Here is a 25,031-nt window from a genome sequence, read left to right as displayed (position 1 = left end):
TTTCTCGTAATGCAAGCTTGATAAACGACTGCCATAAACTCTATAAATAAACTCTACGCAACATCGATCACTAATTATTAGTCTCCAAGCAACAGGGAGATATTCCTGATAACATCACAAGAGTTATTTAGCAGTTTATTTTTAGAGGAATGACGGTGACACGGGTGGAGACAGATGGAGGTTGCAGCAAAGGTCTCAAAGCTGGACTCTCTTGATTGGTGCCTTGACAATTATTGTATTGCTGATTTTTAAATTAATATTTTAATGTCAAATTTTCATGGATGTGAACAGGTGCAATCCAAAGAACACATACACCCTCCTTTAAAAACATCACAGGGTGTCTTTACATCGCATCAGTTCAAGCTCTTATTTCTGCACAATGTGTCACATGAAAATCAAACAGTAAGAAAAGACGGTGACGTTGTGACAGTTTAATCCTCAGGCTGTGTGTCAGTGTTGTTTGCTTTCGTTACCTGCCCGCAATGAATCTTGGGATATGTTGGCGCCTTCGTTGTCCGGACGCATTTGAAGGAGCCCTCTGAAATGGGACAGTCTAGTCGCGCCGCTGTGACGCAGGATGAGATGCTGTGGTCCTCTTACTTGATTTTTCACCCGATTTGCTCCAGCAGCGAGCTTTCACACATGTGCAGCCCAGGCTCAGACATCTTGGAAATACTTCAGTTGTCATCACATAAGTTCAGCATGTAACTTCAAAGTTCCCTCCTCAGATAGGAAGAGCCAACAGAAACACGCTCCATCCGCTGATGAAGACCATGAAATGTGGCTGAAAACTCCGACGTCAAGAATGAACTATGGCCGTCTCCTGCGATGTATACCACAGAGTCAGTTATAATAAAGATTTACGTCAGGCTCAGTATAAACTGTGTAATCTACACCCGTGCTCCCAGCATGTCCTGCTGCTCAGCTGTATTTGTGATTGTTTATTAGTCGATATCCTCGTCCTGTACGCAGATTCCTCGCTTACTGCCCGACTGAGAGGGGAACATACGTCGAGGGAAACAGAACCATATGACCTGAAGACCTGCCAAAAGTGGCACTCGTGATAAATGTGCTCTCTATCTCACACACACACACACACACACACACACTCCGCTGATCTCTCAAAGTCAAAGCAGATGCTCTGAAATCGACAGAAATCTTTATAAAGCTCATCATGCTCTGTGGCAGCTATAAGAGGCCCTGTCCACTAATCCCTCCCAGATGCCGCGACCGTCGGTAGCAGTCGGCTTCACTGTGTAATCTGTGGGAGCAGCTCGGCATCAAACCTCATTATCTCCCTACTGTTTGTTTAACATGTCTCACATTATGGATTTAGTCTGGAATACAAAGAGAAACCTGCGAGTAAAAACATAACACGGATGGTTCCTGGCATCGCTGAGGCTCCTGCAGCTGTTTCAGTGAGTCACCGAGCGTGGCGTTCCAGTGCTTTTGTTCCCCGGAGAGAAAAACCTCTGATCCGTCAGATCAATCTGGAGGCGACGACTTCTGACATTTTCTTTGCAACCAAACGACTCCTATCTCTCCGAGCCGCCAATGTGGCCGACAGATGGATGTTGGGCAGTGAGACGGAGGCTCAGTGATTCAGGGACACGTGCAGCCCAGGCTCAGACATCTTGTTTCGTCCTGACAGCAGGCCATCGAGGACCTGCAGAGCGAGGAGGAGAAGGTGAACCTCCTGACCAAGGAGAAAACCAAGCTACAGATGCAGGCTGAGGATGTGAGTACCAATTCTGTATATTTATATTTATCAATATGTCCACAGTTTATTTTATATGTTTTTAATTTCACATTTTAAAACCAATCATTCCATCTGACGCTGACGTAACTTGGCTTGACTTAAAGCTGCACTAATCACTATTTTTATGTTAACAATGGATCACATGACCATGTTAAAGTGACCCCTCGGCTCTATATGGGTGATTTAGCATTTTCCAGCTCGTTGCTGTGGTTTTACGGCCCATAACTTTCCTGCTGTGGTTCAGTATTGTTCTGCTTCTGTAAACCTATATTTTTAGCCACGGTCGCTGCTGTTTTTAGCAAATAGACCCACTGTAAAAAACCTGTTTGGCTCCAAACAAACAGACAGACAACGTTAGCGACCCGTTGCTGAACGTAGCGAAGCATTTAGCAGCTAAAGAGCCAGATGTTTCCGTCAGGAGCTGGTGGAGACCAAACACGGAGCCTCTAATACGAAAACAAACGAACCCTAATGCTAAATACTAAATATCAGTGTTGTTAACTTAAGGTGTGTTTACACTGATGAAATGTTTTTATATGGGACCTTTTAACACAATGAGCTGAAAGACGCTGAGGGGAACCACAAAGCGGAATAAGATAATTCTTCATACATGCATCACTATGACTGATTCATTCCATCCATTGTTAATACAAAAATGTTGATTAGCACATTTAAAAGCCATAAAGCAAAACTGGACTGTATCTAATATAAATGTATTAAGTCCTTGTTGTGTTTTTGTACAAATTTTCCACTAAATTACCAACTAATTAAACCTCCTCATATCGTATCAGAGGTGAACTACACTGACCTAAGAGCAGAATGTTGGTCTGACAGAAACACACACATGCTGCACATGTTAAATACTGTAGTAACATTAGGGTTATGAACTGACTGTTTGACAGTAATACGAGGAGTGGAAACTGAAGCTTATTTGACTTAATTGTAACCCTGTTAGCCAATAGGCCCTTGGCAAATCAGGGGAAACACTGAACACATGTAATTTTACGCTTGAAAATGGTCAGGCATAATAAGCGGTCGATATAAAACATATTGATTACTGACACAAAATATTTTAACTTCTGGAAATTACAGTTAAAGAACATTAGTCTTCAGTTGAACCCCTACTTTGAATTACACTTTTCTGCAGCTGCATTACATTATCGCCATGAGTCGTATGTTTTCTCCGTCCTGTGACGCTTCAGTTGGAGTACCAGCTGGAGCGCCTTCAGCGCGGCGAGCTGGAGAAGAGCAGGAGGAGGCTGGAGAGTGACAGCAGATCTACTCAGGAGAGTCTGGGGGAGATGGAGAAGATGAGGAGTGGTCTGGAAGACCTCCTCAAAAGGTCAGTCAAAGACGCGCTCACTGCTGATGTCATAGAGTTTACAACGTGTGGAATCTCCCAAGGCTGCGTCACAAAATGATCCTGGTTTTTTTTAATCTATTTTTAGCCGTTAGCTGTGTGGCAATGTTGGTCCACCATTTTGGATTCTATGAAATCTTGTACAGACATTCATGGTCCCAGAGGATGAACCTCACTGACTTTGGTGATCCTCTGACCTTCCCTGTGGTGACACCATGATGTTGACATTTTGGAGTTTGTATTACGGGTGTATAACTGTTAAATGTTTTAGACATTCATTGTCCCCAGAGGATAAAACATAGTGATTTTGGTGAAATAGCTCGACGTCCTCTCGGCGTACTGGCATTAAAAGTTGAACAGGTTCCCAGACGACGATGTGAGGTTTATATTTTGGGGTTTTAGTGAAGTATATCAACAACTATCAACAATGGATTGTCCTAAAATTTGATAAAGAAATTCATTATCCCTTCAGGTTGAACTGTAACGACTTTGGAGCTTTTCATCACCTCAAAATTTCCATTTGTCTAATGATTTGATATGAATACCTATGTTTACCTACTTTAGTGTTTATTGCTAATTACTAAATGTTAGTATGCTAACATGCTAAACTAAGATGGTGCTAATGGTAAACTTCTCAGCTCCACTGTGGTAAAGTACAGCCTCACAGAGCTGCAGACTCTTATTTTATTTTCCTCCTCTTTCCCTTTGATGTTCGTTCCTATAAAATAATGAGAACACACCGAGTTGCACAGAGTTGTTGTTCTTTTCTCTGTAACTTGTAATCAGTCACGAAGTGGTAGATGAAAAGTAAAACTAAACTAAACCCTCCAGTGAGCGAAGACACACCAACATAAACATAAATATATTTGGCAAATATACATTATGTTTATAGCTGACATCATAGTTGACCTAAATGTTTATATATACTATATAAACCCACCTCATAAACATTTCCATCAGCCCACACTCAGAGCCGGACGCATGTGACAACAGGTCTGATCCACGGCTGTGATCGTATCTGTTAACCCCGAGGAGAGAGACGCACTGATGGACTTCAAAAACACACCGACTATCTGATGTGATGCTCCTGTCCTAAGGCGGAAGAGCTCAGGCTCCGAGAGGCCGTGGTATCTAATATACCTGCTCCTCAGTCCAGCTACCCCCCCACCCCCACCCCACGCCCCCACCCCACCCCCTTACCACCCTGCTCAGTGAAATCCCAACATGTTGCTCTCTGCCCTGGAATCACTCTGTTCTTTACCCTGCAGCAACAATCAAACGACTGTCAGAGACACACACATGCACATAAATACAGTGAGGAACAACATCACCTCAGTTGTGAAGGTTTATGAAGTTAAAACTTGTTCTCTTTGGCATCGAGACCCTCATCAACAAGAGAGTGACTCTCGTTGTTGCTACGGTGCTGTTGTTCAAACACTTCAACTTTATACTCAATAAAGCTTTATTGGCATCAAGCGTGTCTTGCTTCATGACAGCAACTGATGCGATTGCGTCAGTATCATAAACACGATTTTAACAGTAACATTTCCACATCACTCATCAAATGTCACGAGCCTGAAGTGAACATGAATGTTTTTCTTTTCTTGCACAGGCATTGTGGCAGAACATTACAGTGATGGATACCTACGTCTGAAAGGCAATAAGCCAATACTGTAACAGATTGATCAAGCCACCAATGTTGTGCATTCCATGTCCGAAATGAGCTATACTGAATTATTACAGTGGTGGAACATCTGGACATCTTCACCTTTCTGCACTCCTTCCTGGCTGAACAAGTATCGAGATTATTCAGTAAACATTTAAAAATGTGCAGCATGAAAAATATCTAAAATCTAATATCTACCTTTTATTTCATAACCTTTCCATCACTGACGCGGGAACTTGGGTCTTAACATTACACAAACATTACACTGCCACGTTCACAGCGAACTTCACACACACACGACCTACGTCCTGATCTATTCTCACACAGAGATGCCTCTTAACGCTTAGTGAGCGAGTTTAGCTTCCACACACACCTGCGCATGCGTATAATGCTGCAGTATCGTAACTGATCTCTGAAAGGTAGAAGCTGAGTCAAGGGCGGCTTGATAAGATCACTTTGTAGTATTTGGATGAGTTTGCTCCGGTTTGCTAAGTTAACCTTGAGAGTTTTTCTTCATCTCTTCCAGAAGCCTGTCAGTTGGTATTACAGTAAACATGGAGCTAAATGAAACGGCTTTTGTATTACTTCATAACGTTAACGTTTTTGAACTGACCGGATTTCTTCTGATTCATGTTTTAATCTCTCGCTCTCTCTGCAGGAAGGATCTGGAGATCAGCAGCACCAGCTCCAAGCTAGAAGCAGAGGAGGCTCTCAACACTGGACTGCAGAGGAAGAGCAAGGAGCAACAGGTCAGTGTTCATGTGTTCATGTGGTGTGTGTGTGTGTGTGTGATGGTGTGTGTGTGTGTGATGGTGTTTGGTGCAGGGCAGAGGCTCTGCAACAGCAAACAGGCTTTGTACTGTCGCTCATTCAGGAGGCAGTGATGAAAGATTCTGAGAAGGTGAGGTTTATGCTAATTAATGCTAATTGCTGACTGACCTCAGCAGGTCACCTGTTGGAGCTGCACAGTGGGGTGATATTCTGTAATGTTTTGTGGCTTTAGTTGGTGCAAATGTTTCAATTCAGACGCTATGAAATGAGGCTTTTCTGTGTGAATTGGGCTCAATCTCTATAATTCCCTCATTACAAAACCAGAATGTCTTGCATCTAGAACATATGAATGCATGTGTTTCCCTCTTTCGGTTTATAGTCATCTCCCAGACGGCAGGACTGGTATGTGCCTTCTGTCTGCAGCCTCTAATTTGACAAGATGTGAAAGTTTTCAAAGAGCTGCAGAGTTGCGTTTGTGTCCTCCAGTTCGAGCACCTTGGATTTCAAGACTAATGGTAAAGAGCACAGGAGCACTGATCGAGGCATCCTCAGGATACACTGAACATAACCGCTCCATGGAACATCAACAGGAAGTGCTGGAGATGTTGCGCGCACAGTGACAATGCAAGACTTTTTAAAGGTTGAGTTTTCCTTTAAAACACCTTTAACCAGAAAAGAGGAACGAATCATTAACAACTGGATGACATTTGGTTGGAATGACAACCGAATGACTTGAGATCAGTTTCCTAAAAGCACACGCAGGGAGCTCAGCTGTAGCTTAGAGATGCATTCCTGCCTTTCAACAGAGCTTCTGGGCTCTGCTCTGTGATTGGCCGAGTCATTTCACAGCTCCAGGCATGTCAGGAGAAGGTTAAAACACACCGCCTACATCTAAACTGATAACCATCTCCTACCTCCCTCTGAGGGTGTCACTAGCTGCAGCTGGGGGTAGTTCAAGGAAGAAACAATTCCCTCCTTTTTGAGACTCTGATTTCTAACATGCAAGTTTCCATCATGAGGACATTTTCAGATTAAATGTTCAGGCCGCGTCATTAAAAGTTTCTATATTTAGATATTTAATTTCAGTCTCTGCTAACCAGACCATGTTAACGATGAAACAGAAACAGCCAGCCCGCTAACTGCAGCTGGAGACAGCAGTCAGAACCGCCGTCAGCAGTCTGCAGGCAGGAAGACGGGAAGATACCGGCGCTGTCCAAAGGAATGCTCCATATGAACTTAAGCATAAGTGTGATTGGTTGTGACACAATCCATAAACGAAACGCAGCATTGTGGGTGAAGACCAGCGGCGGAAAGATACGAATCACCAACTTCCAGTCAGGACTTATAAAATCAGAGCGAAAAACATGACATGTGATTTTGGCCTTTGAGTCGAAGTGACAGGATTTGCGTCCAGGCAACCATATGCTGAACTAGTCATGTGATCACAAGTTCAACTCAATCGTGATTTTACCTAAAAAGATTGGGACATGATCGCCCACCCCTCCATCAGCTGACTGGTGTCAAGTTAATGAGCTGTGGAAAAGACGGCCATAGAGGTTTGTGACATTTATCCCCAGAGGATGAACCCTGGTAACTATGATCTACAGCGTGATCACCTGACTTTTCCTCTTGTGGCACCAGTGGATGAAAACTTTGGGTGAGACAGAAATATCTCAACATGATTGAATGTATTATTCTTAGACATTCATGGTCCCCATCCACCACCGCCTGCGGGTCACATTTTGGTTCAGACGCTCGACATGCGTCCTCGACCAAATACCCGCAAAACCGACAACATTCCCATCTGCCTCAGCTCCACTCAGCACACAATCATCGTATAATTGTGATCAGGATCCCTGTTTTTGTTTGAACTGTGTTGGTTTCAGTGCTCTACTTCCTCTGGTGTTTAGTCTGCCTCTGTACAGAAGTCAGTGAAGTTTATACTGAGGCTTTTCATGTGAATCTCTCTGTGCCATCCTGATGGAATCAAGCAAGTCTGAGAGCTTTTATCTGTGTCACTGGAGCATGCTGCAGATAATGTGTTTTGTCTGTATCTGTCCCTTGGACAAAGCAGAAAAGAGAGAGAGAGAGAGAGAGAGACATAGTTTCAAAGTTCAGGTGGCTCTGCCTCTGGGAGCCTGATGTTTCCTCCAGAGGTTCGTCGGAGAAAGAATAACGAGCGTCTTTGTGGAGTGAAAGCTGATCTGTGTCGTCTTTGAGGTTGGAGTTTTCACGTTTACTGTAGCTTTGGCATTCTCCCTGTGTCACAATGAGGCCATTATGCAGCGTGTGTGTGTGTGTGTGTGTGTGTGTGTAAAGACGCAGGTGGCCGGCCAGCTGAGTGGACGGCCCACTCAGTCTGGTTTTGACGTAAAGGTCACATGAATATGTCGACAAACTGCAGCAGAATGACAGAGATAGCTTTGTCCATGTTTAATGATGACGTCTCCTCCCCCTCTTTAGTGCGCTGTAATTCAAACAGTTAGCTCGGAGGCGGAGTCACGGAGGTCGCGGGCCTGCAGCGCTGGTTCCTTAGTGGTTTTATTACACGGCCGTTAAGCAGTTACACTCGGGGGTCGTCACAATCTGAGGAGATGGAGCTCAGTCACGCCCTGAGGTCTGTTTGGTTTGTACCAGGTGTTTCGTCACAGAGCTGATAACAGTCCGACCTTCAGCTGATGCTTTTCATATTTTTTCATTCACCTCTGTGTCGAGTCATGCAGGTAATTTTCTCTGACTCGCAGTGAACACAGTGAAGTTGCCAGGTTTGGTAAAAAGACCCGAACTAAAACCTGGACTCGCTGACCGCATCTGGCAACCTGGGCTCCTAGCAGGAGACGCTGCACACAGAGCTGGACTCTGACCGTCAGCAGCTGCTCTTATTCACATGAGAGGAGCCATTTTGAATGATGTGTGAGGTCAAATGCAGAACTTGGGTTATACAATGTCCATGCAGACTGCACAGTGACACTAGGAAAGACACTTCCGGTTGTGATCATATAAGGAACGTACAAAGCTATTCTGCACTATCCTGTGTAGAGGGGAAGATATATAACGAATCCAGCTAAGCTAGTCCCAGATCACCGGCCTCCCTCCCGGCTCCCCGTCGACAGCTGAGTTTGCAAACAGCAGAAAGCTGAGAGGGAAGTTTGGGGATTTGAAAACAGTATGGAGTATTGTCAGAAAATCAGGGAGTGTATCTTAATGATGCGTTTCCTGTAGCTGATGTGAAACTGCTTCATTGTTTTAACCTCAGTAACACAATCAGAGGATAATGACGTCTCTATTTTACATTTGACTCAGCTGCAGACTCACGGTAAATAGAGACACCTGCGCGGCGTCTCTGATACCGGTGACGTCACCTGTGTCGTCACCTGGCCAATCAAACAACCGTGACTCTGCTGCTGGAAGCTGCACACTGCCATCTGAAGGCGTTTAAGGGCCCTGAGTTGTGCGAGCATGTGTGGACAGTATGGGGGACTCTTCAGCAGGTGGTGCAGAGGCACGGCTTCCGATCTTGTTTTCCCCTCTGACTGATGTGGGTGGGGGGGGGGGATCCTGACAGGATGTAACTGCCCACGCCTCCTGAACATCCCCTCAGACACAAGCTCAGGAGGAGACATCACCCGTGAGGCCACATCTGAATCTAATTTATAGACAATTATTATAGTTTCAGAGCGCAGTGGAAAAGAAAAAAAAAGGAAACTTCAAGCACAAACAATTATCACAAACAATTTACGGAGGTTAAACTCTGCAGCCGTCCTCAGCGGCGCTCACTGGGCTCACGTCTCCGAGTACAAACGTTGACGTGGGATAATTTCATTCAGAAAAGTTTCACAAAATCAGTGTTTAAACTCTCTGCCGCACACAAACGGGCCAAATTGCGTGTATCCGTGCAGTCTTGGCTCGGACGTCCCCACACTGTCAGTACACTGTGTTTTCTACTATTGTATTAGAGCCGCAGTATTTATTTTGAGGCCGTGGAAAGTAGGAATTTAACAAGAAACAGATATGTGAGTGGGGAACTCTGAGACAGAAAGAGGCTGTGCATGCACGAGGGGGTGTGGACAGTAAAATGCCGCAGGGGATCAACAGCAGTGTGTGTGTGTGTGTGTGTTTGAGTGTGTGTATGTTTGAATGTGTGTGTGTGTGTGTGTGTGGGACAGTCAGTCAGTCAGTTGGGCTGCTGCTGCCTCACCATGGCTGTTCTCTCTGCGGACGTCCTGCGCTGGCATGTGAGTTTTTATTTCACTTTGTCTGTTTAAGCAACTTTTAAGAGCCTGTGTCGTGTGTGATTCCACCTTCTGAAGCACGGAGCTGAACTGTCTTTGCATTATAATGAATCTAACATGGCACAAGTGCAGGATGATTCCTCCATGTGTTTATTTTGCCTGATAGTTTCATGTCCGGGAGCTTTTTGTTTTGTGTGTGTGGGTTGGCGAGCGGCTTTCACCACATCAGCGTGCGGAGGTGTTGTTGCTGCGAGCGGCCCCGGGGCCACACGCCGTGTCAGACACGCTCCCTGACACTGAGACGTAGATAGAAGCTGCAGATAGTCAACAGAACATGACACGACTTGGAAGGATGCGGCAATGTCGGGAAACCAGCAATAAATTTTTTACTAGCGGCTTTGGCAGAGGATTAGTGGAGCAGCGATGTTTCTGCTGGGGATTTATTTATTTGTGTCGGGTCGTTTCTAAATGTTTTACATGTCGAGGCAGAGAAATAAAATAAAAGTAAAAGACCTGTATTTAAAATGTTACTGAATAGGTAAATATGACTCCACAGAGTGTGATACTGTTATTTATTATATGATTACATCACTATTACTAATACAATAATATGTGAGTAGCATTTTTACTGTTGTAGTTTGTGTGGAACCATTAATTTGAAATTTATATTAAAGTGAAGTATTGGAGTAAGTGTCTGTGGTTACCATGGTTATAATAGTTTTGGATTTTTCATTAGTTTTTAGTTTTATTTCATTTTGACTTTTTCGGTTTCAGTTTAGTTTTAATTAGTTTTTAAAGCAGGTTTGCTCTCCTTTAGTTTTTATTCATTTCAGTGTTTTTTTAAATGTAATACGTGGGATGTGTCATAACTCCAACATGAACACTGAGAGCCAATCAGCTGTGAGATACTGCTCCGTCTGACACGCACTACATTTCATATCCTCCCAGAATACCAGGCCGCTGTATGAAATAAACTGAGACATTTTCACTATAATTTAAGTTTATTTTAGTTTTATAAACACACAATACAGTTTCAGCTACTTATAGTTATTTTTTATAAAGCCTCGTTTTTATTTTTATTTCAGTTCACGAAAAAGATTTTTCATTTAGTTTTTGTTATTTCGTTACGAGCAGCAGCAACAGATTTATTAGATCTACACGTCACAAAATCATTAATTTCTCATCAAGCGTTATAAGTCATGTAAATATTAATTAATGCTTTATTACAGGCTGCAAAGCAAATAAAAAGACATTTATTGAGAGTTTATTTGTCAACAGCTTGTACTAAACCTTCACTGAGATGTGAGTAAGTGTTTAATACCACATGAATACATCAGAACACAGTTGTACATAGTTGTTAAAATACAGAATCGTTTTAAACACATTTATAAACAGTTCTCAAATTGAATGATTTGCACGTATAAAGTTTTGTGTCACTACAATATTGTGTCGACTTTTTGATGTTGAATATGTATTTTCTATAACTTTATTCAAGCAGGAAATGACCTCACTTGGAGTGAAATTTAACGGTGTGTTCTCGCCAAAATAAAAGCACAAACACACAGTCTGTATAGGTGACAGAATATATAACCCAGCACTGTGAAACCAAGAGGAAGCAAAAACATAACACAGATTCCTCGAATGTCATGAAAACGGCTGCGTGTGTCTCTGGTGGTGCTGACCGGACATAGCAGACCCAGCCCTGGGTCAGAATACAGATAATGATGGTGGCCACAGACATTCTTGCTCTAAATTGCTACCTGAGGAAAAAGCCAAATCCCCGGAGCGAGCAGAGGCCTCACCACACACAAGTGTCGCCCTGAAATAGCAAACAATGTGCGGAGGTGACGCCCCATTTGTTCCCTGTCGGGGTGATGTGAAACCAGAGCAGCTCAGCTTCAGATATCCTGCTCATGTTCCATATTTCAGTGAAAGCAGACTGTTTTATTTTCTCCCTCTCTCTCTCTCTCTCTCTCTCTCTCTCTCTCTTCAGGCTCGCATCGAGGAGCTGGAGGAGGAGCTGGAGGCAGAGCGGGCCATGAGAGCCAAGGTATGGTACATCTACACAACTATAAGGTGCTGTGTAAACCCCCCCCCCTCCTCCCTCCCAGAGTGAAACAAAGAGCAGATGAGCCTTTAAATCTGGCTGTGGGGCAGGTAAGAGGATGCCAAGCAGCTCTGGGATCAGCTTCAACGTTCAGGAGCAGTTTGAGGATTGAAGGGAAAAAAGATCTTCTGATGCGTTGGCAGCCGGTGAGGTACATGTGTCGGTGCTGCGCCTCTGGTCACCCCCAAACTATCAGCACCTGTGATAATAAACTTGGTGGGAGAGAGGCCTTGTGTTTCTGATTAACACACAGGGCAACCCCAGAGGCGGAGAGGGACCCCAACATCCTCCTTCCTCCGTCTTATTTCTTATTTTTCCCTCTCTCTCTCTCTCTCTCTCTCTCTCTCTCTCTCTCTCTCTCTCTCTCTCTTTTTCCGTCACGCTCACACACAAACATCAGAGCACCTTCTGTTTCTTGTAATCCCTTCATCTCGCTCCCTAGAAGCGAAATCATTGTTTCGAAATCATTGTTTCCAATTCGTCTCATGCGGTGTAACCGGGTTTCACAACAAGCGCGCCTGGTTCGTATGAAGCTAATCTGCCAAGGTGGGCGCTTTAAGTGCTTGTTGTTTCAGCGGAGACGCTCTTAAAGCGTGTGTGTGTGTGTGTGTGTGTGTGTGTGTGTGTTTGTTTAAGGCAGAGAACCCTGCTAAGATGCGGCTTCAGTTCCCGTGTTACAGTCGTGAGGGCAGAAATGCAAAAAAGGTGCATATTTCACCCCGAGTGTTGAATGGAGTGACAGCGAGCCTGAGGGCGTGTTGCACTCCCCTCTCTGGGTGGTATTCTTAATGGTGCTCGCCAGGTCCCCCACCCCCCCCGACACCCCCACACCCCCACCCCACCGGCCTCCGAAGCCAAGAGGCAGGCAGAGACACGCTTTATCTTTATCTGCTCCTCAGTGGAGCTGCAGTCGAACATACCTCGGCTGCACACAGGCTCTCTATTGTCAGGCTCGGCTCCTCAGGTCGCACAGGGGGAGAGATCACCGGGAGATACAGGGGCCGACAGACAGCGCTGTTGTCCACGGGATCCTCCTGCAGCCCGGTTCACACTCCTGTGTTTGAACAGTGGAGAGTTCTGGTTTGTGCTCTGTTAGACAAACACAGACATCAGCGTGTTTTGAATCTTCCTTCTTGTGAGGAGGGAAACGAGATTAAATCAGGTTCAGCTGAAACTCACACCAAAGAAAAGCACTTATTAATATTCATATGTATGAGCAACGGGTCAAATAACTGTGTAATGTGAAAGGCTCAGAACTCATCAACTCCATCCTCCATCGAGATATTAAATGATAATAACAAGTAGGGTTACAGTAGCTGGTATATCAGGGTTGTTATGGAAACCGCAGTTTTTATTCTTAGTTATTAGAAGAACTATTGTCTTCTCTCACAGTCTACCTGACGGCACCGTACAGAACATCACCTCACAAAGATGTTTAGTGGTGCAGCACCTTTCAGCACTTTGAACCTCTGCACTTCACTTACACTGGTTGTGCACATATAGATTAATGGACAGCTGTAATGGACTTGCCGTACATGCGTCTTCACAGAAACAGGGTGTTGACACAGATTAGATTTCTGGTTTTGTGTAGCTGTGATCGGAGGAGAACCCGGGTCACTCTGGAGACTGAGGTGATGCAGACGTACGTCGGTGTTAATTCCCGGACTGAGCAGAGACACACTCCCACTCTTTTCACACTCTTGTACGAACGGAGATAAATCTCCCTCCCCCTGCAGCAGCAGAGACGTGAGGAGCGCTGACCTCCCATCAGCACGTGAATGGGAGTGAGTGGTGTCGGGTGGTGCTGATCCGGAGGAGCTGTTGACTCAGTGCACGGCGTGGAGGAGAGCGATGAGTGAAGCGAGTGCTCAGAGCCAGGTTGTAGACGGTGAGGGTGGGGGTGAGGGTGGGGGTGGGGGGTGTCATCTGTTTTCCCTTGTTGTGCCTGAGGTGGGTCGACGGCTGCGGCTCATCGGTGCCGTCAGGGAAGACTGAGGCTGCAGCTTTTACAGAACAGTCCCAACAGCTTCGTCTGTCTTTACATCAGCTGTAAAAGATCAGGGGAAAAACAACTGCAGTGTTTGTGGTTGTAACGGCCCCCGCAGTAAAACCTCTCTCCATGTGTGCTGCACCAGGTCCCAGTCACAGACTCTCAACGTTCCTGCAGCTTTAGATATTTTATTTGTTTTGCACGTCTAAAACTGTATTTTATATTTCATCTGATGTTTTATTATACGGTTTATGTATAAATGTGTTTTATGTTTATAAGTTTTATTATCCTGCTGGAGCCAGTGTGGGTTATTTTATGATTGTTTTTTAAAATATAAAGTATTAAGTTCATGAGATATGTGTGTATCATGTTGAAGAAAGCTTGAGGTAACGTCCACAGGAAACAGCAGCTCAGCTAATATTTGGACTGTGACAGCAGCTGAACTCTGCACTGCTCTGATTGGATACCAGCCACTCTCCTGACCTCTGACCTCAGGAGAGATTCCACTTCCTATTGTGGGCTGCCAGTCATACTGATCCCTGGGTGGTTACATATCCTGTCCTGCAGAGTCAGAGCAGATGAAGCTCTTCAGTCTGATGTTTAATGTATTGACAGAAAACAACATGGTTGATGAGGCTGAAATAAACCTTCCTGTCTCTCTGTGTTCGTCAGGTGGAGAAGCAGAGAGCGGATCTGACCAGAGAGCTGGACGATCTCACCGACCGCCTGGAGGAAGCAGGAGGAGTCACCGCCTCACAGGTGAACTGACAGCCACTTAAAAATGTTGGCGATGACGACCGAACATTCAGGACTGAACTGAAGCATAGATTCACTGTCACACTGTGCCGCCAGTCGAGCTCTACACTCAGTCTGTGTGCGATCAACAGATGGAGGTGAACAAGAAGCGAGAGGCCGAGCTGCAGCGTCTGAGGAGGGACCTGGAGGAGTCCACGGTCCAGTCCGACGCCCTGGCCGCGTCTCTGAGGAAGCGGCACAACGACGCCACGGCGGAGCTGAGCGAGCAGTGCGAGGCTCTGCAGCGGGCCAGAGCCAAGCTGGAGAAGGAGAAGCAGAACCTGAGGATGGAGGTGGACGAGCTGGCGGCGTCGCTGGACAGTCTGCAGAAAGTGAAGGTCAGGATCTGGATCCGCTGTCACCGCCACAAAGGTTTTCATTTTCTAACCGGCCCGTGTGACGTGTGACGTGTTTTGTGTCGCGCTGCAGATGTCCTCAGACGGTCAGATGAAGAAGCTGGAGGAGCAGCTGTCGGAGGCCAACAGGAGAGGAGACGACCTGCAGAGGACGCTCACTGACCTCAGCCTGGCCAAGAACAGACTCACAGGTACGCCGACCTCAGACCCGACCTGAACTCAAGAGATCAGGGAGCTCAGTGGGAGGAGGTACATGATGCATCTACTGTCACAGTCAGAACTGTTTGGTTTATTTCACATGAGAGGTTTATGTCAGCGCTCTGTTCTTTGTGCTCTTCTTCCTGGTTTGAAGTGGGCGGGACCTAAATACTGAAAAGTGCTTGACACGGTAATGCTGTTTTAACCACACACATGCGGACTGTCAGGAGATGCTACAATTTACAGATGTCCCCTAAACGCCTCAGATGCAGGCAATGGGCTGACACTAGCTACAGCACACATTGCAGCAGTGCACTGTATAATGTCTTCACGGGAGGTTTAACAGAGTTTATAGTCATTGAAAAATGTGCCAATATGAGGGGCCAGCGGAGGCCCCCCTTTTCCCCTTGGGGGGCCCCTGGTATTTGCCTAGTTTGCCTCTGAGGAGTTAAACTGTAAACGCTTCTGTGTTCCTGTGTCAGCTGATAACGCAGACGTGAGTCGACAGATGGAGGAGGCGGAGACCAGAGCCAGTCAGCTGACGCGCTCCAAAACTCTGCTCCAAACCCAACTGGAGGATCTGAAGAAGCAGCTGGACGAGGAGGTCAAGGTCCGTGTTCCAGCTCGGCGTTGGAAACATCAGTGATGAATGTGAATGTGTGTAATTCTGAGTTTTTCCACTCAAGAGTCGTGTTTCTGTCGCCAGTGTAAACAGGCGGTCAGCAGCAGCCTGGGCTCAGTGCGGCAGGAGTGCGAGGTTCTGAAGGAGCAGCTTGAGGAGGAGCAGGAGAGCAAGCAGGAGCTGCAGCGCCTCGTCTCCAAGCTCAACAGCGAGGTGACGCACTGGAAGACCAAACACGAGTCTGACGGCATCCAGCACGCCGACGAGCTGGAGGAAACCAAGTGCGTGGTGCTGACGCCGGCTCCCGTTGGTCATCTCGACTCTGAATGTGTCTCAGTGTTTTAATAGTGTGTGTGTGTGTGTGTGTGTGTGTGTGTGTGTGTGTGTGTGTGTGTGTGTGTGTGTGAGACAGGAAGAAGCTGGCGACCAGGCTGCAGGAGGCCGAGGAGGCGGTGGAGGCCACCCAGGCCAAATGTTCCTCACTAGAGAAAACCAAACAGAGGCTGCAGGGGGAGGTGGAGGAGCTGTGCATGGACCTGGAGAAGGTAGAGCAGGAGAACGCACCGTGTGAGTGTTACAGTGGCACCAACGTCTTTGTCGTCATCCCTGAACATTTTCCCGCTCCGTGTCCCAGGCCAGCGGCTGCGGTCAGGCTCTGGATAAGAAGCAGCGGATCCTGGAGAAGCAGCTCGGAGACTGGAAGCAGAAGTGTGAGGAGCTGGTGGCCGAGGTGGAGGGCTGCCAGAAGGAGAGCAGGCAACACGCCAGCGAGCTCTTCAAACTCAAGACGGCACACGAGGAGTCTCTGGAGCAGCTGGAGGCTCTGCGCAGGGAGAACAAGGCTTACCAGGGTACGATAGGACACGCGGTGGTGGAAGGGGCTAATTAATGGCTAATTGGCTAACGGTAACTATGGTGTCTGTTCTCCGTGTGACAGAGGAAGTAGCCGACCTCACAGATCAGCTGTCAGACGGAGGGAAGAGCGTCCACGAGCTTCAGAAGGCGAAGAAGAAGATTGAGATGGAGAAGGAGGAGCTGCAGGCGTCACTGGAGGAATCTGAGGCGGCTCTGGAGGTACACGGCTTCACACTGACCGTCAGCTGTTCCTTTTCATGCGTCGCAGCGTGGCGTCCCATCCCAGGAGGGGACTGGGCCTCAGTCTGCAGCACAGAACTATGATGCATTTATGGACAATTGTGTCTGTGTCTTATCAGTGTAACAGTGGAAAGAAATATTGCAGTTGCAGGAGAACACTTTCTCCGTCTCTCCGTCTCGGCGAGGACGAGTTATTCAGATGCTGCATCATCTCTGTTTCTCCAGGTGGAGGAGACCAAGGTGCTGAGGCTGCAGCTGGAGTTGTCTCAGGCTAAAGGAGACGTGGAGCGACGGCTGCAGGAGAAGGAGGAGGAGACTGAAGCTGCGAGGTACCTCTTCTCCTCTCTGACAGTCACTCCATCCACAGCGCTGACACTCTGTCGTACTCTAATTATTCTTCATCCTGTCCTCTATCTCCCTTTACTCCCTCTACAAAGTCATTACATTGTCTGTGGAGGTAAGACCTGCTTCATTAAACTGTTCCCACTTTAAACTGCTTCGCTGTCTCTGCAGCGACACATGCACATGTGTTTATTACCTCCTCTCTCCGTCCGTTAATCCCTCCCTCCTCTGTCAGGAAAAGCCACCAGAGGGCGTTGGAGTCCCTGCAGGCCAGTCTGGACGTGGAGGTGAAAGGCAGAGCGGAGGGACTGAAGCTGAAGAAGAAGCTGGAGGCCGACATCAACGAGCTGGAGCTGCAGGTGGATCTGCTCACCAAGAGCAACGCCGAGCTCGGCAAGAGCGGCAAGAAGATGCAGCAGCAGATCAAGGTGCGACGGCCGTGTGACTTTCTCCTTCGCCTGTGGTTTGTAACGGTCTGAGACTCACAGAGCGAGTGTCCTCCCCTTGTCCCAGGAGCTGCAGGCTCAGCTGGAGGAGGAGGTGCGGAGCCATGAGGAGTGCAGGGAGGAGCAGGCGGCCGTGGAGCGACGCTGCGGCCTGTTGGTCAGCGAGGGGGAGGAGACTCGTGCGGCCCTGGAGAGCACGGAGAGGGTCCGCAAGACCCTGGAGGCGGAGCTGCAGGACGCCAACGAGAAATACGGCGACCTCAACAACCAGGTGAGGCGCAGCGTCTTCGCTCTGGAGCGCCGGCAGACGCCGAGAGTTTAATCTGATCTCATCACGCTGTTCCTGTTTCCTCCCGTGTGCAGTTCCAGTCGGCTCTGAGCGGGAGGAGGAAGCTGGAGGTGGATCTCCAGACTCTGCAGCAGGAGCACGAGGAGCTGCAGGGAGAGCTGAGAGGATTCACAGACAAGGCCAAGAAGGCCAGCTGTGAGGTAAACACACACAGGACCGATCGGAGATCACAGCAGGCGAGTTTCACACATGCTTTTAATATATCTTTTTAAACGGTGTCAGTTGGCCCGAGTGGGGGAGGAGCTGCGTCTGGAGCAGGAGCACACGCTGCACCTGGAGAGGGTGAAGAAAGGTCTGGAGGCTCAGATCAAGGACATGAGCGGGAGGCTGGACGAGGCCGAGCAGATGGCTCTGAAGGGAGGGAAGAAGATCATCCAGAAGCTGGAGGGAAAGGTACGGAAACGTGTCTGACCTGTCGTCTGTGAACACGATGTTCTGTCATCGATATTTGAAATGAGTGTGTGTGTGTCTGCGCAGGTGAAGGAGCTGGAGCTGGAGCTGGACTCGGAGCAGAAGCGTCACGCTGAGACGGTGAAGACTCTGAGGAAGAACGAGCGTCGGCTGAAGGAGCTGCTGTTCCAGTCGGAGGAGGACCAGAAGAACCAGCAGAGGATGCAGGAGCTGGTGGAGAGGCTGCAGAACAAGATGAGGGCCTACAAGAGACAAGTGGAGGAGGCCGTACGTCACCCCGTCCTCCTCGCCTCAAAACATGTCACCCAGAGTACAGACTGCATCTCTTTAATCTCACACTGTTGTTGTTGCAGGAGGAACAAGCCAACATGAACCTGGCCAAGTACAGGAAGACGGTCCATGAGCTGGATGATGCAGAGGAGCGGGCGGACATCGCTGAGTCAGCGCTCACCAAGATCAGGACCAAGAACAGAGGCAGCTTCGGCAAAGGATACTCCTCTGTGAGTAACTGCACACTGTCAGAACTCATGTTAACTTCCTAAAATCCTGATTTTATAACCAGAGGTATTTTTCTCTCTGTGGTTGGTCTGAATAATGACGGAGTCGTGTCTGTGCTTCTCCAGGGTTACAGCACGCCGTACCCGGGCCTGGTCCGGTCACCCAGCTCCGCGGGCTCAGAGGGCAGAGGAGAGAAGATCCTCAACGACGACAACGAGTCGGTCAGCTCGCTCATCCCGGCCTATCTCAACTCGCTGAAGAAGCTGATGATCGATTAGACGATTAGAGATGTGACGTCACCGCGGTCGAGTCTGACTGTTTCTAGTTTCTACGTCATCCTGCGCCTGAAGAGTTGAAACAGGCTGAAACATCAGGGAGGATGAAACGACAGTTTCACAACAATTTCAGGTCGTAAAGCAACAAAAACTCCTTCCTCTGTGTCTGTAACATCACAGCTTTAATAACACGTCTATATCCACTTTGTCATATTTGTATCTCAAAACAGATTGAACATGGAAAACTGCTTCACTCTACACGTCACCACAGAGTTAGAAGTCATGTATAATCCATCATGTGAATCACGAACATCATCAACAAATCCTTCATTTACATTTGAAAATGACACAAAATAATAATAATAGTAACTATTGTCGGCCATGACAGATTCCTGAAGCTTTTAATCTAAAGTGTAAAATATTTTCCACTTATAAATATGTTTTTGAAATAATAAAGCCAGACAACAATTCAGTTAGAGTTTATTTAGAATAGATTAACAATGTAGAGAAGCTAAAACTGCAGTTAGCTAGCTAATAGATAAGGCCCTCAGCTGTCCACTAGCTAGGAAGCTAACAGTTTTTAGTAACTACTATGGGAGAGTTAATGCTCAGTGTTTTCTGTAATTTTAATAACATTTTCTAAATGCTGGTTCAATGAACAATGAGGTCAGTAAACATGTAGCATTGAACTAGAAAAGGTGGAAATGAGCTCAGTTACAGTAAATATGGACAGGACATTATGATGTCACAGTGAAGTTGACCTTTGACCTTTTGGATATAAAAGGTTGTCACTTCATAATTTTATCCTATTAGACATTTCTGTTAAATTAAGTCATAAATAGTGTATGAATTCAGGAGTTATGGCCAAAAACATGTTTTGTGAGGTCATGGTCACGGTGACCTTTGACCTCTAAATTCTGATCATTTCATTCTTCAGTCCAAGTGTCCAACCTGTGTCACCAGAGAGGACGTCTGAGGGTTAAACATCTGACAGCACCCTCAGGTTCTGTAGTGACAGAAAGCAACAAGGCTAGGCTAACAGGTTAGCACTTTAGCTTTGGCTGATTCTTAACAGTGACATTGTGAAGAACATTAAAAGCTATAATCTACATTTCTACATGTTAAATACTTTATATTATACTTGTTTAAAGTCAAACTGGTGACCTTTGTAATGTTTGATCACATTTGCGAGAGGCAGCTGTGCAGTGTGTAATGTGGTGCGTCTATAGGTTACATAAAATAAGTAATATACAGAAGATTTGTAGATGAGTTCATCATTAACTAATGGTTTATACACGACTTACAACCAGTCATTATTATAAAGTGTAGCCATGTAATATATTCAACAAGGTGCCATCATCACGTGGGTTACTTTAGGTCAATAATAAGAATCTCAGTGTATTTTAACTCTCTGATAAAGTGTATCTCTGAACCTTTAACCACATCGATATTCTCACTGTTTAAACCTGTAACAAACATTTTACTGTTGAATGTGAAAATGTGGTTTTTAGGAAATAAAATTCTTTTTTCATTTATTATTCAGATTTTGTTCAGCGTGATCATTCACACAGAAAACAAAAACAAAACACAAAGCTCATGTTATTACATATGATACATATTTTCATTTTTATTAATGAAAAATTCCAACCTTTAGCTGTTAATGTACAAAAACATCTCAGTCCTCGTCTCTCCGTGGTCAAGTCAGACTAAGCAGTAACACTGGATAAGACCTGGTAGTAAAGAGCTGTTTGTACATGGAGCTTCTGCAGCAGCTCTCAACCAACTGAAGCAAATATCACAGGAGACCTCTCAATTCTCTCTCATATAAAACACTTAGATTTCATATATTATCAGTACCAAACGTCTGTATATTATATGTATTTATGTATTTTACACTTCACTTCACTGCCTCCTTTTCATAGCAAATCACACATCTCACTTATTTACACCAGGCCACCCTGAACATAAAACACTGTCACTTCCATTAGTAATAAAATGATTAAGTTCTCTTTCATATGAACAGTGACTTACAGTAAATTTAATAAAAATCATTTGGGAATAAAGTGCAATTGGCTGATTTTTAATTCTCATTAGGAATGAAGTAAAATAAACATGTTTTTCTTTCAGAGATGCTAACAGTAGCCAGATTTGTGATGCTAGCTGGCCCATCAAGCTTCAACTAAATAGTTTGGAGGTTGGTGTTTTTAAAAAAAAAAAAAACTTTTCCAAAAGCAAAAACACAAAAGCAAAATTGTAATGAATGTAATAAACGATGTGCTTCTCTGGATTAATCTAAGCTACAAACATTAGCATGCCAGCCAACAAGCTTACTGCCCAAGCATTAATTCCAATAGTAAGGCGCCTGTCATTAGCTCACTATTATATGGAATCACAGACATTTCAGAGTTTAGCGCTAGCAGCTCCTTCCTGCTCCTTATTTGGTTTGAGTTTATGCTCCAGAAACTTCACCGGACCTCTCTATGTGCCCGTCATTCAGAGTGCACATGAGTGTGCAGCTCCTCTACATGGGGGAAGTTGTTTTTGTACCCCAGTCTCTCAGGTGAAAGTCCTACATGTGACCCATTCTTTCATCACAGATTATTACTTGTGTGGACTTTGTCGCTCTTTTGTGTATTTTATATTATCTCAACTGACTTCCTGAAGCATTTCTGGCAGAAAACCTTTGCTGATTAACATACATTTCTGTCAAAAGTAGAAACAGTAATGTTACATAACTTGCTAATGCACATTACATGAACCTTATGATTAGAATGCATGTAGAAATTAAAAATCACCTAGAGTGAATGCTTTTAGTCCGATTTAGACTGGGGTAGTCGTGCACTTCAGCCTCTTGTGGCCAAAATGAGTATTACAACAACAACAATCCTGTTTCCAGTAAATTTTTCAATGTGTTCAAACCATGTAACAGTTATATTAATTATAACACCATATAACACCAGAGCTCCCAACACACAAATGATGCTGCGTCTTTAATTCCACGTCCTTCACATGGATCATCATCCCGTGAGAATGCTGACTTTAAGGTGTGTCACCTGTATTCTCAGTGTTAGTCTGCATATTTTAGATCCTTTTGCAGGCTCTTGTTTTAAAACACGTTGTAAACTTTAAGAAATCAACTGCAGCTGGACTTTTAGCATTAGCATCATCTTAACGCAAGCTAACTACAGCCAGTAAAATCAACCGACAAACTCCACAGTTGTTGACTAGAAATGAGAAACTTACTTTTGTTTACTTCTGTGTGATACTGAAGATCCATTTTATTATTTTATATTTTTTTGTAAACTGTATACAGTCGGGTCCAAAAGCCTGTCCACGTGACTGGGATACTGGTCTCAGACTTCTGGACCCGACTGTGACAGGAAGCTTGACAGGCGTGGCAACAGAAAGCCAGAGGGGGGCGGTGCTTAGCAAACGGTAAATACATGCACATGGTTGATAATTATATTAAAATACTTTAGCCTTGTCCCGACACACAGTCATAAAACACTCATGTAGCTCAGCAGCATCTGTTAAATCACTGAATCAGAGAGTCACAGAGCAGAAGCACAAACAGCAGCAGCTGCGTTACAGAAACATTTACATGTTACATGTTCTTTGTTGCCGCTTCTTTATCCGAGTGTCGTCACTCTCACAGTCAAGCATCAGCTTGTGTAAAAGAAAACTATGACCCATCACTCTTTGACATCATCACCCTCAGCAGGTGGAGGCTCATCCCACAGTCTGGTGGGGGAAGGGGGGGGTAGGTGGGGGCAGGATCCCAGCACAGTCAGTCTCAGGCATGTAGCTCCAGGTCAGTGTGTCTCTGGGGTAAACGTGGTCGTGTGCTCTGAGATCAGATCTCTATGTCCACTGGCCGAACGTCTCCAGTCTTATTCTCCCTCACCCACAGCTCCCTGTCTCTGACGGGGTCCACACACTGCAGCAGCTGGTCCACCGGCTCCATCGTCTGGACACACAAGGAACAACATTAACACACACATTTTCTCTGCTTCTGTTCAGACATATGATGATGATGATGATGATGATCATGTCTTCACCTGTTGTAAACTAACGCTTTACTTCCCTCTGCTGGAGAAGATGGGGAACCTTAAATTTTACATCTAACCTTATTCTTTAGCAACAAACCTTTTTATAGTTGCAGTATAAATAAAATATTGATCAATATGGGAGAGGTTTGAACCTCTATTATTACACATAATTTCATCTCAACATTAAACTAAAACCTCCAGCAGGTTATTATCATACTGAACCATCTGATAAACACACTGTATGATTAGGCAGCTGTTGGACGCTGCACTGAGCTGAAGTCGTACTCACACTTTGGTTGAACATGTCGGTCTCGTGCCGCAGCGTGGTGTACTGACACAGGTGCTGTCTGATCATCTCCACCCGCTCCACCTCCAGACGCTCCAGCTCCTGAGAGAAAAATAATAATATATGTACACTACTGTCCATGCAAAGTAGCAATAGGGAACACAGGTACATATGCCTCTCCAGAAATCATTTATTAATATATATACTAGTTTCTACTGTTTATTTACTAAGGGGTCAAAGGTCAGACCAGAGACATGTTCCAGGGCTGATACAGGGATCGAACCTATTTACTCTGTGAAATAACTTCAGATACTCAGATACAGTCTGTTAGGATCTGCTGCTACAGTGGAGTCCTCACTGTGTGTAAATAAAGCTGAATTATGACCCTCCAATCTGTGCCTATAGTAAGACATAAAAAGTCATAGTATAGTAAGGCGTAAAAAGTCATAAAAATGTCATAGTATAGTAAGGCGTAAAAACGTCATAGTATATTAAGGCATAAAAATGTCATTGTATGGTAAGGCGTAAAAATGGCATAGTATAATAAGTCATAGTAAAGTCATAAAAATGTCATAGTATAATAAGGTATAAAAACTACATAGTATAGTAAGGCATAGAATAGTAAGTCATAGAATAGTGTAAGGTATTAATTATTTTACATGCATATAACTTTGACATAAGAATATGTTTTGATGTTAGACTGTATATATATGAAGGAACCCGAGGTATTTAGATCACATCTGGAGGTCCTGGTTAGATTGATGAAGGTTTGTGTTTGCTTATATGGTTAGAGCCCCACAGATGGAGAATGATCTCAGGAGCTCTGAAGAAGGACGAGTAACAGCTAAGAGGCCCCATGGATGTGAAGATCTCCAGATCAACATCAGCTTGTCACACACACATCAGAGAGCAAATGACCACACAAGCAGTCAAACTTTTGTTACTCAGAGAGAGAGTAACAAAAGTGCCTTGTACCAGATCTGTCCTTTGTGCACAAATAAAACCTGCCACATTAAAGTGATGACTTGTCTGTCTGATTGTGTTCTTTTCTTTTTCTTTCATAAGAAATCATCTTTTCAGTAAGGCATAAAGGGGCATAAAAACAACATGGTATAGTAAGGAATAAAATTGTCATAGTATAATAAGTCATGAAACTATCATAGTATAGTAAGGCGTAAAAAGTCATAGAAAAACTCATAGTATAGTAAGGCGTAAAAAGTCATAGAAAAAGTCATAGTATAGTAAGGTGTAAAAATGTCATAGTATAATAAGTCATAAGAATGTCATAGTATAGTAAGGCGTAAAAAGTCATAAAAATGTCATAGTATAGTAAGGCGTAAAAAGTCATAAAAATGTCATAGCATAGTAAGGCAGAAAAAGTCAAAAAAAGTCATAGTATAGTAAGGCGTAAAAAGTCATAAAAA

General features: G+C 45.1%; 2 protein-coding genes across 3 annotated transcripts in view; one reads left to right on the top strand and one right to left on the bottom strand.

Moving 5' to 3' along the window:
* Positions 1-20,722, top strand: part of LOC111219667 (putative uncharacterized protein MYH16) — a 34,114-nt gene extending 13,392 nt beyond the window's left edge. The window contains exons 5-24 of the mRNA XM_022742379.1: positions 1,652-1,738; positions 2,962-3,101; positions 5,444-5,534; positions 11,782-11,838; positions 14,558-14,644; positions 14,773-15,018; positions 15,110-15,227; positions 15,717-15,844; positions 15,941-16,137; positions 16,269-16,401; positions 16,491-16,707; positions 16,794-16,930; positions 17,177-17,280; positions 17,529-17,721; positions 17,807-18,010; positions 18,103-18,228; positions 18,311-18,481; positions 18,566-18,766; positions 18,853-18,999; positions 19,123-20,722. Of these exons, the coding sequence (XP_022598100.1) occupies positions 1,652-1,738; positions 2,962-3,101; positions 5,444-5,534; positions 11,782-11,838; positions 14,558-14,644; positions 14,773-15,018; positions 15,110-15,227; positions 15,717-15,844; positions 15,941-16,137; positions 16,269-16,401; positions 16,491-16,707; positions 16,794-16,930; positions 17,177-17,280; positions 17,529-17,721; positions 17,807-18,010; positions 18,103-18,228; positions 18,311-18,481; positions 18,566-18,766; positions 18,853-18,999; positions 19,123-19,275 (2,937 nt within the window). The 3' untranslated portion in view covers positions 19,276-20,722. The remainder of the gene's footprint in view (positions 1-1,651; positions 1,739-2,961; positions 3,102-5,443; positions 5,535-11,781; positions 11,839-14,557; positions 14,645-14,772; positions 15,019-15,109; positions 15,228-15,716; positions 15,845-15,940; positions 16,138-16,268; positions 16,402-16,490; positions 16,708-16,793; positions 16,931-17,176; positions 17,281-17,528; positions 17,722-17,806; positions 18,011-18,102; positions 18,229-18,310; positions 18,482-18,565; positions 18,767-18,852; positions 19,000-19,122) is intronic.
* A 147-nt stretch (positions 20,723-20,869) lies between these two features.
* Positions 20,870-25,031, bottom strand: part of LOC111220443 (growth arrest-specific protein 7-like) — a 64,208-nt gene continuing 60,046 nt past the window's right edge. For both annotated transcript variants that reach the window (XM_022743532.1, XM_022743533.1), the window contains 2 exons: positions 23,611-23,709; positions 20,870-23,239 (listed from right to left, as the gene is read on the bottom strand). In XM_022743532.1, coding sequence (XP_022599253.1) covers positions 23,126-23,239; positions 23,611-23,709 — 213 coding nt within the window. In that variant the 3' untranslated portion in view covers positions 20,870-23,125. The remainder of the gene's footprint in view (positions 23,240-23,610; positions 23,710-25,031) is intronic.

This window comes from Seriola dumerili, unplaced genomic scaffold (genome assembly GCF_002260705.1).
Source record: "Seriola dumerili isolate Sdu_G_001 unplaced genomic scaffold, Sdu_1.0 BDQW01000068.1, whole genome shotgun sequence".
Lineage (NCBI taxonomy): Eukaryota > Metazoa > Chordata > Actinopteri > Carangiformes > Carangidae > Seriola > Seriola dumerili.
Note: the sequence above shows the minus strand (reverse complement) of the source record. Positions and strands in the feature narration are given on the sequence as shown.